This window comes from Pogoniulus pusillus, chromosome 40, assembly GCF_015220805.1.
Source record: "Pogoniulus pusillus isolate bPogPus1 chromosome 40, bPogPus1.pri, whole genome shotgun sequence".
Lineage (NCBI taxonomy): Eukaryota > Metazoa > Chordata > Aves > Piciformes > Lybiidae > Pogoniulus > Pogoniulus pusillus.
In genome coordinates this window covers 3,205,844-3,218,001 of record NC_087303.1, presented here as the reverse complement: position 1 = coordinate 3,218,001, position 12,158 = coordinate 3,205,844, and the positions used below count along the sequence as shown (strand labels likewise).

Sequence of the window (12,158 nt, the reverse complement as noted above, 5' to 3'; positions counted from 1 at the left end):
CCTCCCAGGCACAGCCATTTCTGCCCCCCAGCCTCTGCTCATGCTGGGAAATGGAGTTTTGGAGCTTTCTGCATCTGCCCATGACTGAGAACTGTCCTCAGCATGGTCAGAGGGCATGGCCAGGCCTGTTTCCAGCCCTGGAAAGCCCACTGAAGGGTGTGGGTAAGGTAAAGTGAACTCAGATGCTCAGCTGGTTTTGAGCATCCCACCGCTGAGTGCTGCCAGGCAGCTTTGGGCTGGGTGATGCCTTCCTCACTGATACTCAAACACACTCTGCCAGTGATCAGCAGAGCTGGAGAAGGAACAATTCAAACCTAACCAACACCTCTCCAGAAAGCCCAGACCAGGCCCTCTCCCTGCTGCAGAGCTGTGCAGAGCACTGCAAAGTGGCTGTGCCCTCACCAGTGGGGCCAGTGACTGAAAGCCAGCAGGAAAGCTGAACCTCACCCAAGGCTTCCAGGAGCTGCTAACAGGGCAGAGAAGTTTGTGCAGCTGTGAAGAGTTTCCCACTGCAACAAACCAAACTGGCCCCATTTAGACTCCTCTAAGTTCGGCAGAGAACCACTTAGACCTCTTCAAGCCAGAGCAGCTTTGGTCCTTGGGCACTTGGGGAAGGAAGCCTGCAGCAGGTGGAGCTTTAGGTGTGTCCTGCAGCGTGGGCAGGGCTGTTTGGATGCTTTCACAAACATTAGCTGTAAACCATAACAAACAAAGCTCTGCTCTGGCAACAGCCCACATCAGGGAGGCTGGGCAGGAGACGACAGCCCAGAGCAGGGCAGGGAGTTGGGGGCCACACAGATGCTCCAACCTTCAGAGTGGCAGAGCTGCAGGCTGCAGCCACTGAAGGTCTGGTGCCTGGGAGGGAGAGCAGCCAGGAGAGGAAAGAGCCTGAGAAGCCCAGAACGGGTTGGAAGGAAGCTCAGGGCTCCTCTGCTCCAATCTCCTGCCTTGCCCAGGGACACCTCTCAGCTAGCCTCAGCTGCTCCAGGCCCCATCCAGCCTGTGCAGAAAGCACAACCCCAGAGAAATGCCCTCCTGGTGCCTAACCCCCACAGCAGGAATTTTCCCTTCTTCCTCCCATCTCCCTTCTTTGGGTCTGCACTGCAGAAGGAAACCTCTTGGCTGCAAGGTGACCTTAGGAGTGAGGTCATCATCATCATCATCATCATCATCACCACCTCCTGTGCTCACAGAGGTGCCAGTGGAGAGCAGCCCAGAGCCAGGACCCTCCTGACCACCCTCTAACTGCATCTGGTCCAAGCAGAGGAAGCTGTTCCCTGCCAGCCTCCTCTCCTCACATCCTCACCCCGAGCTGTTTGTCGCTCGTTGTCAGACAATTCATCAGCGTTAATTGACTCCTTACAAACCATAATTGGGGCTGCCTGACGGAGCCAGGCTCTGCCCCGTGGGCGTTTGCCAACCTGCCCTGGGTTTTTTATGAGAAATGACAAAGATGTCAGCCTGGCTCCATCCATAAAGTGATCACCTGAGACGGTTTGATGAGGGCTCCAACAGGGAAGGAGTGTGAGGGCTGGCAGCCCCGGGAGGCAGCAGCGTTTGTCACTGCTCGCTGTTGTGCTGAAGTAGAGGTGAGCAGGCTGAGGTGAGTGGGCCGAGGCTCATCCAGGAGTAGATCACAGCAGAGATCTGCCTCGGCCAGAGCCACCCAGCAGAAATTACATGGTTTGTGTGGGTAAACAAACGGGCACCAGGCTCTGAGTAGGGGTTAAGCTTCCTGCCACTGCCAACCATCTCCCTTTGGCAAATTACCCTTGGCAGAAAACCCAGGGCTTGCAAAGGCACATGGAAAGAAGGTGCTGCCCCGAGGGAGACACCCACTGCAGGAGCTATAAATGCAGGCCAGGCAGGGTGGGAGCTGGAGCTATGATCCCGCAGCGACCGCAGGACCAGCTTTGAGCTCGCACCTGAGCCACCTGCGGCTGCCACCATGAGCTGCTTCATCAAGGAGAGCTCCAAGGGCCGCGGTGGCAGTGCCAGCAGTGGGGGTGGTGGAGGGAGCAGCACATTTTCCTCTGTCTCCTCAAGAAGAATCTCTGCTAGGAGCAGTGGTGGTGGTGGAGGAAGCTCCAGGAGCTGCTCTGGCGCAGGCGGTGGCAGCTATGGCAGGATGAGGCGCAGCAGCTACGGAGGGGGCTGCTATGGAGGGGGGATGGGCAGCGGTGGGTACGGAGCAGGAATGAGCTGTGGGAGCATGGGAATGAGCTTTGGGGCAGGTGGAGGCTATGGAGGGAGCTTTGGTGGCTTTTCTGGAGGCAGTGTGGGAATCCTGTCCAGCGATGAGAAGCTGACCATGCAGAGCCTCAACGAGCGCCTGGCATCCTACATGGACACGGTCAGGAACCTGGAGAGAGAGAATGCTCAGCTGGAGCAGCTGATCAGGGAGTGGTACCAGAAGCAGGCTCCTGCTGGTCCAAAGGACTACAGCCACTACTATGAGAAAATTGCAGACCTTCAGCAGCAGGTAGGACTTGGTCTGCCCAGGGAGTCTAAGCGCTGACAGACCTCTGGCAACCGAATGCAATGGCTGAGGCAGGGACAGCTCTGATCTCGCTCAGTGTCCCTCTGAGTCTGATCTTGGGCTTCTGTCCATGGCCTCAGCTGTCTCCAACTAGAGGTGTGGGGACAGTGCAGGCTCCCTGGAGCTCACCCCCCAGAGCAAAGCTGAGAGGTTCCCAGGAGGGCTCTCCTCAAGCATCTTCTCTTTGCTTCCAGATCGTGAACGCAGCTGTGGAAACCAACAAGGTGCTTCTGGACCTGGACAACACGAGGATGACTGCAGAAGACTTCAGGATAAAGTAAATCCATCTCCCTCTTTTCCAGACACTGACCTCCTTGCTCCCACTTAGAGCCCCCCAGGCTGGGGCTGACCTCTCTGCTCTGCCCCTGGCACAGGTTCGAGACAGAGTATGGCCTGCGGCAGAATGTGGAGGGGGACATCAACAGCCTGAGACCCTTGCTGGACAACCTGACCCTGAGCAAGTCTGACCTGGAAATGCAGTTTGAGTCCCTCAGGGTGGAGATAATTGACCTCAAGAAGAACCACGAGGAGGTAAGAACCAGGTCCTTGCAGTGCAAGCTGAGCCCTCACAGCACGGAAAGAGGGAGCAGGATCCTCTGCACCGAGCTCTGCTCTGCTCACTGGGGGCAGCTGGGCCAGGGACTCTCAGGACAGGCTGAGTGCTGGACCTGGGGGTGCCAGGGCACCTCTGAGCACCCTGGCAGGTGTTCCAGAATCCCTCAGCAAGCAGGGGTGGGAAGTCACAGGCAAACAGCTGCAAGAAGAGAAGCAGCAGCACAGCCACGGCTGCAGCTGGCAGGATCCGGGCTGGGTTCTGCGCTCACAGCAGGCATGGTGAGACCAAACCCCCCTGGCACAGCCCTGTCTCCAGTGTGGTTTGTTTGCCTTGGGCCTGCAGGAAATGAAATCACTGCAAGGCCACTCTGGTGGGGATGTGAGTGTGGAGGTGAATGCTGCTCCAGGAGAGGACCTCCTGAAGAAACTGAACGACATGAGGCAAGAATATGAGACCATCATCCAGAGGAACCGCGAAGAGGTGGAGAAGTGGTATGAGATCAAGGTGAGTGGGCACAGCCTGGGCCTGCAGCTGCTGGGAAGAGCATCCTCTGGATGGATGGCACTGAAATGCCACATGGGTTGGAACCAGATGGGTCCCTTCCAACCCAAACCATTCTGTGAGTCACTGTGAGCAGAGAGTGGTAGGATCCCTTTGATTAGAGGACACCACAGGTGGGCTTGAGCCACACTGGCAGAGCCACAGAAGCAAGTTTAAAAGCCCCCACATGAGGGGGGACTCTGCTGCACCCCGTGCTGGGGTCAGACCTCCCCTGAGGAACCCCTGGAGGGGCAGCTGCAGGGCCCAGCTCTGTCTGTTGATGTTTCAGATGAAGGAGGTGGGTGAACAGGTTCACCTCAGCGGCCAGGAGGTGGAATCCAGCATCCAGCAGATCTCTGAGCTGAGACGTCAGTACCAGAGCCTGGAGATCGAGCTGCAGTCACACATCAGCAGGGTAGGTAACAACTGCTCCTGCTGCCCTGGCAGCCACAGGGCACTGCTCTGATGGGCTGAGGGCACCTGCAGCTGTTCTCTGATCGTGAAGGTGCTCGGCACACCTGGCGCTGCCGCAGCTCTTCTCATGGGGGCATAAGAAGGACTCAATGTGGCCACATTCCCACCGAGGTGCTGCTTTGGTCTCCCCCTGCAGAGGGACGCTCTGCAGTCCAACATGGATGACACCGAGCGCCGCTACAGCCTGCAGCTGCAGCAGATCCAGGCTGTGATCAGCAACCTGGAGGAGGAGCTGGCCAGCATCCGCTGCGAGATGGAGAGCCAGAACCAGGAGTACAAACTGCTGCTGGGCATCAAGACCCGCCTGGAGCAGGAGATCGCCCAGTACCGGGCACTGCTGCACGAGGGCCAGCATGGCATCACGTAGGTGCACTGCAGCATGGCATCACGTAGGTGCACTGCAGCAGGGCATCACGTAGGTGCACTGCAGCATGGCATCACACAGGTGCACTGCAGCATGGCATCACACAGGTACACTGCAGCATGGCATCACACAGGTGCACTGCAGCATGGCATCACACAGGTACACTGCAGCATGGCATCACACAGGTGCACTGCAGCATGGCATCACACAGGTGCATTGCAGCATGGCATCACGTAGGTGCACTGCAGCATGGCATCACACAGGTGCACTGCAGCATGGCATCACGTAGGTACACTGCAGCATGGCATCACATAGGTGCACTGCAGCATGGCATCACATAGGTGCACTGCAGCATGGCATCACGTAGGTGCACTGCAGCAGGGCATCACGTAGGTGCACTGCAGCAGGGCATCATGTAGGTACATTGGAGCATGGCATCACGTAGGTACACTGAGAGGAGGACACAGAGCTGCTGGAGTGAGGCCAGAGGAGGCCACAAAGATGAGCCCAGGGCTGGAGCAGCTCTGCTGTGAGCACAGGCTGAGGGAGCTGGGGGAGTGCAGCCTGCAGAGGAGAAGGCTCCAGGGGCAGCTCAGAGCTGCTGCCAGTGCCTGAAGGGATCCTGCAGGAAGGCTGCAGAGAGACTTATGCTGAGGGGGTCTGGAGCCAGCCCAAGGGGGAATGGTTTGGAGCTGAGGCAGAGCAGGGTGAGAGCGGAGCTGAAGAAGAAGTCATTGAGTGTGATGGTGGTGAGAGCCTGGCACAGGCTGCCCAGGGAGGCTGTAGCTGCCTCCTGCTTGGGGGTGTTCAGGGCCAGGCTGGATGAGTCCTTGAACAGCTGAGTCTAGCTGAGAGGTGTCCCTGGGCATGGCAGGAGGTTGGAGCAGCTCAGCTCTGAGCTCCCTTCCCACCTGAGCCATTCAGGAGTTCCATAGGAAGTTTCTCAGGCTGTAGTTGGTCATTTCTCAGCAGCACAAGCTGGAGGCAGCTCCCAAGGGCTGTAATTGACTTTTTTTGCCTTCTCAAGGTACATCTTTTGCAAGGCTCCTGAAGCCATCTCTTGCCTTCCCTGTTCTGTCCAGATCAGCTCCTTTGTCCCTCAGAGGCAGTTCTTTGGCTCATGTTCCACTCCATGGCACCTTCTTGGTCCTACAGGGAACTCAGAGGGAGTCAGAGAGTGGCCCCAATGCAGCCCCTGGCTGTGTCTCTCTGGACCTCACCCAAACATCTTCTTTCCTCCTTACAGAACCTCTCAGGGAGGAGGTGGCAGTGGATCTTCAGGAGGAGGAGGAGGTCATGGAGGAAGCAGCTGGTCCTCTGGAGGAGGAAGCAGTGGAAGAGGAAGTGGTTGGTCCTCAAGTGGAGGAAGCAGTGGAGGAAAAATGGGAGGATCTTGTGGAAGAACTTCCTCTTCTGGAGGTGGAGGAGGAACCTGCGGGAAAACTTCAGGGGGAGGAGGTGGCAGTGGAGGAGGAGGAGGCAGTGGAGGAGGAGGCAAATCCTGCCTCTCCCGCTCTTCTTCTTCCCAGTCTGGCAGCTCCTATGAGAGGCAAGGTAAGAGTGGGGCTAAAAGGCTGCATCCTGCTAGTGGCTTCCTCCCTGAGGAGCAGGAGGGCACTGCAGCTGCCTCCCTTGCTTGGCAAGCTGAAGAGCAAAGCTGCTTCTCTCCTAGCCGTGGTTTGAGGTGACCCTGACATAGTCCTCAGCCAGCAGCAGGGCACTGACTTCTCACCAGCTCCTCAAGGAAGAGGATGTTGGGAAAAGTGGTACCAGAGATGTAGAAAGAGGAAATGGAAGGGGGGAAGGCAGGACAAAGTCCACTCCAGCACATGAAGGGATCTAGAGAGGTCCAAAGCTTTGGGGTGAAGCCAGCTGCTGGAAGTGAACTGGAGCTAAGGGAGGGAATGGTTCAAGCAGAGCAAAGCAGTTGGAACACTTCAGACATTTCAAATCCAAAGGAGTTAGCTGCAAAGTGATGAAGCAGGAGAAGATGGGGAGTGACCAAAAGGTCTCCTCCATGCCTGACTTGGTGGCTGTGGTTCCAGGAAGTGCTGAAAGCACAAAGCTGTGCCTGGAAGGGAACAAAACACTGGAGAGAGGAGCAACGATGGATGAGGTGTCTGAAGCCATCAAAACGATGAGACAGGGTAAGGCTCCAGCTCCTGCCAGCACCTCTGACTGAAAGTGCTGAAAATGAAGAGGCAGGGAGAGCTTCTGGAAGGTTCTCTCCCATCCCTGGATCACATCCCTGCCTGTGGTGGGGAGGCTGGAGCAGATGAGCTCTGAGGTCTCTTCCAGCCTGACTCATCTCAGGGCTCTATGAAGCAACAAAAAGCTTAAAGATGCTGAAGGATTCATCACTCCTCAAAGGAATCTTTGCTCCTCCTCATCTTCCAACAGGGAGCTTTAGGAAGTTTGAGGAGTGATTGGCCAGAGCAGCACCTCCCACTGCAGGACCCCACCAGTGGCCCAAGCCAGCCAGACCAAGCACACTGACCACAGCTCCACCAAGAGCAAACACTTGTGCGAATTCCTCAGCACTGCTCACCCCAGGGGCTCAGCAGAGCCCTCTGGATGGCTCTGCCTGCTGCTTCCAGCTGAGCTTCTGCTCCTAACCACTGCTCCTGAGCTCTCTCTGCCCTGATTGGTCTCCTTCTGGGGCAAAAAAGGTGGGGACAAACCCACCCCCCAAAATAGAAATGCTAATAAAGCTTCGCTTCCTCCTGCACCCAGAGAGCTGTGTCTGGAGAGATTGCCTGCAGTGGGCACTGGGGCTGAGCTGGTTGCCCTGCCTGTGGCACACACAATGCCCCACACTAGGCACAGGATCAAAAGGTCTACAGGGACAAAGCCACCAGTGAGCAGCAGCTGAGTGGTGAGGCGGAGCTGTTTGGGTCAGCTCCTGCCAGGTTTCCCTCCACTGTACCCTGGGTGGGTGCCAATCAGCCAGAGGGTTCCCTCTGTCCTGCTGTGCTCCTCTCAGGGCTGCTCCAAGCATGAGGCCTGTGTGAGCAGGATTCCAGGGGCTCAGCTGAGCTGTGGGGGGATGCCAGCTGAAGATGCCAGCTAGAGGTGCCTCCAAGGGCTGGTCCCACCATGCCTGGCCACTCACAATCCTTATCCACTCCTCCAACACAAGCACAGGGAGGCAGATGCCAGGTTTCTCTCCCAGCTTTATGCCCACTGTTTCCTGGCTCAGAGGGAGCATCACCCACTGCAGAGGCTTGGGAAAGAGCAGCTGAGTGGGAGGCCGTGGGAACGGGGCTGTGGAGTGCTGGGCAGAGCTGTGCCAGTGATTCACTGCCCTGCCTTGTGCCAGGCTCCCAGCCAATGTGTTCAGGGTTTGAAAGGGAAGAAATAGGAAGTTTGGTTGGGTTTTTTTTCCCTTTATTTTGTCTGGTCAGTGGCTCTGTGGGGGCCTGAGGACCTGTGCTGAGATCCCTGCCCTGCCCAGAGGCAGTGCTGGGTGCTGCAGGTACCGTTGCCAGGACACCTCCAACTGCCTCGGACTGCAGAATCTCCTCTCGATGCTCTGAGCCCTTGCAGCATCAAATCCCAGGGTCCTGCCTCTGTCTCCAGCTGCTCCTGAACCTGCCCTCCCTCTTTGCCCTGATGGCTTCACTCCTTCTGCAGGCTGCCCAACCCTCAGCCCCCTCTGCTCCGTCTGCCAACCTAAGAGCCCAAACCCCTGGGCAGCAGCTCTGCTGCTCACACCCCCAGGAGCATCTGTGCAGCGGCTCTGAGGAGCACACAGGGTGGCCTGCAGCTCATCTCCTCACCCCTGGCCTCACAGCAACACCCTGCAGGCTGTTTAAGGAGGTCAGACACAATTACTGGTTTGCCTCAACCCAGCAGCCCTGGGCATCACTGATCCTTCTTGCCCCTTGGTCCCAGCCCTTTCCAAAAGCATCACTTCGAGTGGGTTACTGCCAGTTCCACAGCCAGGCACAGAGCAGGAGTTCCACTGGCACCAGTCCCTGAGAGAGCAGAGCAGAGCAGAAAGAACCCCAAGGAGCTTGGGGTGGGAAGCAGAATCCATGCTCAGCTCAGCAGCTCTGTGCTGCCTGAGCATCAGTCCTGCAGCCTGGGCATGAGGCCACTGCTGTGCAGTTCTGCTGCTGCTGTCCGTGCTGGGATTGAGCTCTGGGACCACCCACACCGAGGGGAACAGCTCTGAGCGATCAGGGTGAGCAATCTCGCATCACTGTCACTTCTACTGCTGCTTTCCTCTCCCAGAACCTTCTGAGCAAGCTGCTCCAGAGCCTCCCCTGCCTGCGAGGAGCTCACAGAGAAGCTCCACAGTGAAAAGTTCCTTTGCCACTGGTTACAGAATGTGATAAAATCAGCACCAAGCAGCAGCACATTTGGACAAATCTCCAGCCATGGCTTCAGTGCTGGTCAGAGGCAGAAGGGAGCCTGAGTTCAGCTGGCTCCTCACCAAGCCCTGGACAATGATGCCAGCTGAGCTGTTCCTGCCTTCTGCCACTGTATAAGTACCAAACCTGCACCTGGGCCACCAGCAGTGAGAGGACAGCAAAAGTGACACCACCACAGACCAGCTGCCACGGAGGGACAGAGCCACAGACCCAACCCCAGGGCAAAGCAGGAGTGAGAAGCACCAAGTCTGCAGGGCTGGGGCTAAAGGGATGCTTCCAGCAGGACCCCAGCAGGACCCCAGCAGAGTGAGGAGCAGTGAGGAGAGCCCTGGGCTTTTATTTGCATGCCTTGTGTCAGGCATTAATCAGCATAATGAGCCTTAATTTGATGAGCACAGCCTGTTGCAATTGGGATGCTTATCTGCCGTTGCTGCTGGGGCTCTGAGAAGAAAATTGGGCTGCGTGTTGGAACAGGAGCTGCAGAACAACCCCGGGCACAAGGCAACGAGCACCCACACTGGGGTTTGGCCCCAGTGCTCCCAGAGCAGGGAGCCTGTGCCGTGGGGACACAGATGGCATTTCACAACTGCCTGTGCTCGTTTGATTGTGCTGAGGTCTCTTTTGTTCAGGGTTAATTGGCAGCCCTGGTAACTGTCAGGTGCTCCTGGGGCTCTGTTTGTGGTCAGTGCAGCAGAGCAGCAGCTCCCCTGCAGTGCTGGGGGAAGAACCATAGAAGCAACCAGGTTGGAAGAGAGCTCCAAGCTCACCCAGTCCAACCTAGCACTCAGCCCTATCCACTCAACCAGACCATGGCACTAAGTGCCTCATCCAGGCTCTTCTTGAACACCTCCAGGAAGGGAAGGGATAAATCTTTCCAGAGCCACCCACTCCCACAGGAACCCCCCAGTGGTTTTTCTTCACCTTCATGAGGGGTAAGAGGAGCAGCTTGGACAGTCACTTGTCAGAGCTGGGTTCTTTGGCTGGCAGTTCTCTAGATGGAGAATGCAGCAAGGGACAGGTGCCCAAAGGCAGGCACAGGGTTAGGTATCTTGGGCTGGCTGAAGTTCCAGGCTCTGAGTGCTCACTGCTGGCCCAGTGGATGTTTAAGCACCTTGCCCAAGGGTGTTTTTAACCCCCTTGCCCTGTGACATTCTCTAAATGTCATATTTTCTGGGCTGCTCAGGCTCAGCTGAGGCTCTGGGCAGCAGGATCAGCTCCTCACTGGCACTCAGAGCCCACGCAGGGTGCCCCTGCAGCCTGCGTCCCTCTTCTGCTCAGCAGGACCTTCCCAGTGCTGGGTGGAGGGGAAACTTCTTTGGGAATGGTTGTGATGGTACCAGGACACTGCCAGGTGGAGCAAGCTCCTGGGTGCAGGCAGCTCTCAGCTCTCAGCAGAATGTCTGTGCTGGGAGAAGATCCTGAGACAGATCAAGAGAACAAACTCCAGCACCTGCCTGGGGCACAGCAGCAGAGACACTGAACTAAGGGCAAATGTCCTCCTTTTCTGGTGCACAGGCATCTCCTCCAGGCCAGCTCTGAAGGCTGCAGCTCCAGCCTGCCCTGGAAGCCTCCCAGCCTTGCTGAGCCCTCTGGCAGCGTGAGCTGCTCTCAGTCTACCTTCGCTCTGCTGCTGCACTGCCAACCTCTCTGACAGGTATCACCAAGGCCTGGTTGGGAGGAGAACAACAACAGAGAGCAAAGGAATGTCGGCTGGGCTGGAAATGTGGCATGTGCTGAGCTCCACAGGGAGCAGCTGGCAGTGCCAGGACATTCAGATCCTCCTCAGGCTGCCTGCTGCAAGGACCTGTGGTGGGAAACGTCCTCATTCTGCTCTGCTTAGGCAACAGAGGTGACACCCAGCAGGCTGGGTGCTCTGCCAGCACAGCACCAGCCCTGATTAGCCTGAGCAGAGAGGGAAAGGATGAGAAAGTCCTGAATTTGCTGCATCCTTGTGGGCAATTCTGTCAGTCAGAAGCCTGGCATCCACCAAAGGGCACAGCAGTGGAAAGCACCAGGGAAGGGAAGCTTTTGAAGGCTCTTTCAATGGGCTGGGAAAGGAAAAGTTCCTCCTGTGCACAAAGTGTGTGTGCCCTGCTTGTAAAGAGCTAATGAGCAATCAATCCTTAATGTAAAGAGCTAATGAGCATCAATCACTAAACCCATAGAAATGGAGACATTTCCAATAACTATCAATATGAAACAGTCAACAACCAACAACTGAAGCTGTGCCAGCAGGGAGCTCAGTGCCTGCAGCTCTGCAAGAGAATGAGGCACCCCCAGCTCACTGCAGGGCTCAGGTTCTGTGGTTCCATAGCTCAAAGAGCCCTGCTGGAGCTGGAGGGGGCAGTGGGGTGCAAGGGCCAGGAGCTGGGAATCTTAGAATCAAAGAATCAACCAGGCTGGAAGAGAGCTCCAAGCTCAGACAGCCCAACCTAGCACCCAGCCCTGGCCAAGCAACCAGACCATGGCACTCAGTGCCCCAGCCAGGTTTGGTTTCAACACCTCCAGCCATGGGCACTCCACCACCTCCCTGGGCAGCCTATTCCAATGCCAATCACTCTCTCTGACAACAACTTCCTAACAACATCCAGCCTAGACCTCCCCTGGTACAACTTGAGTCTGTGTCCCCTTATTCTGTTGCTGGCTGCCTGGCAGCAGAGCCCAACCCCACCTGGCTACAGCCTCCCTGCAGGCAGCTGCAGGCAGCAATCAGCTCTGCCCTGAGCCTCCTCTGCTGCAGGCTGCACCCCCCCAGCTCCCTCAGCCTCTCCTCACAGGGTTTGTGTTCCAGGCCCCTCCCCAGCTTTGCTGCCCTGCTCTGGGCACCTTCCAGCACCTCAACATCTCTCTTCAATTGAGTGGCCCAGAACTGGACACTGTACTCAAGGGGTGGCCTGAGCAGTGCTGAGCACAGGGATAGAAGAACCTCCCTCATCCTACTGGCCACACTGCTCCTGATACAGGCCAGGATGCCATTGGCTCTCTTGGCCACCTGGGCACACTGCTGCCTCATCTTCAGCCTACTATCTACAAGCACCCCCAGGGCCCTTTCTTCCTGGCTGCTCTCAGCCACTCTGTCCCCAGCCTGTAGCGCTGCTTGGGGTTGTTGTGGCCAAAGTGCAGAAGCAAGGTTCAGCTGCTGGAACACAGCAGGTGCAGGCTGGAGGTGGGCACTGGATGGCTTCTTCCCTGGCTGCAGTGGGGTTTGTGCCAGAGGGCCCCCAAACGACATAGCCAGAGGCAGAGGCAAACCTCAGTGAGCAGCAGATCTGTGCTGCCTGTAGCAGGTTGCATCTCCCAGCAGCCAGA

General features: G+C 57.1%; 1 protein-coding gene across 2 annotated transcripts; it reads left to right on the top strand.

The window, feature by feature from the left end:
* Positions 1-986: 986 nt before the first annotated feature.
* On the top strand, positions 987-7,235 carry LOC135191747 (keratin, type I cytoskeletal 19-like). Of its 2 annotated transcripts, XM_064174317.1 has the most exons (10): positions 987-1,603; positions 2,278-2,482; positions 2,734-2,816; positions 2,914-3,070; positions 3,438-3,599; positions 3,925-4,050; positions 4,246-4,472; positions 5,720-6,027; positions 6,519-6,620; positions 6,874-7,235. In XM_064174317.1, exons 1-10 carry the CDS (start codon positions 1,500-1,502, stop codon positions 6,897-6,899), a joined length of 1,500 nt encoding a protein of 499 aa, XP_064030387.1. In that variant the 5' UTR covers positions 987-1,499; the 3' UTR covers positions 6,900-7,235. The 2 variants fall into 2 exon arrangements, with proteins under 2 accessions (XP_064030387.1, XP_064030386.1); XM_064174316.1 differs by lacking the exon at positions 987-1,603 and having other exon boundaries at positions 1,872-2,482.
* Positions 7,236-12,158: the final 4,923 nt, after the last annotated feature.

Excerpts from the sequence above, each read along its gene's own strand:
- LOC135191747 (XM_064174316.1), top strand. The coding sequence starts at position 1,949 with ATGAGCTGCTTCATCAAGGAGAGCTCCAAGGGCCGCGGTGGCAGTGCC. Across the intron at positions 4,051-4,245 it reads TGCAGTCACACATCAGCAGG|AGGGACGCTCTGCAGTCCAA; the intron begins GTAGGTAACAAC and ends CTCCCCCTGCAG. Across the intron at positions 6,621-6,873 it reads CATCAAAACGATGAGACAGG|GGAGCTTTAGGAAGTTTGAG; the intron begins GTAAGGCTCCAG and ends ATCTTCCAACAG.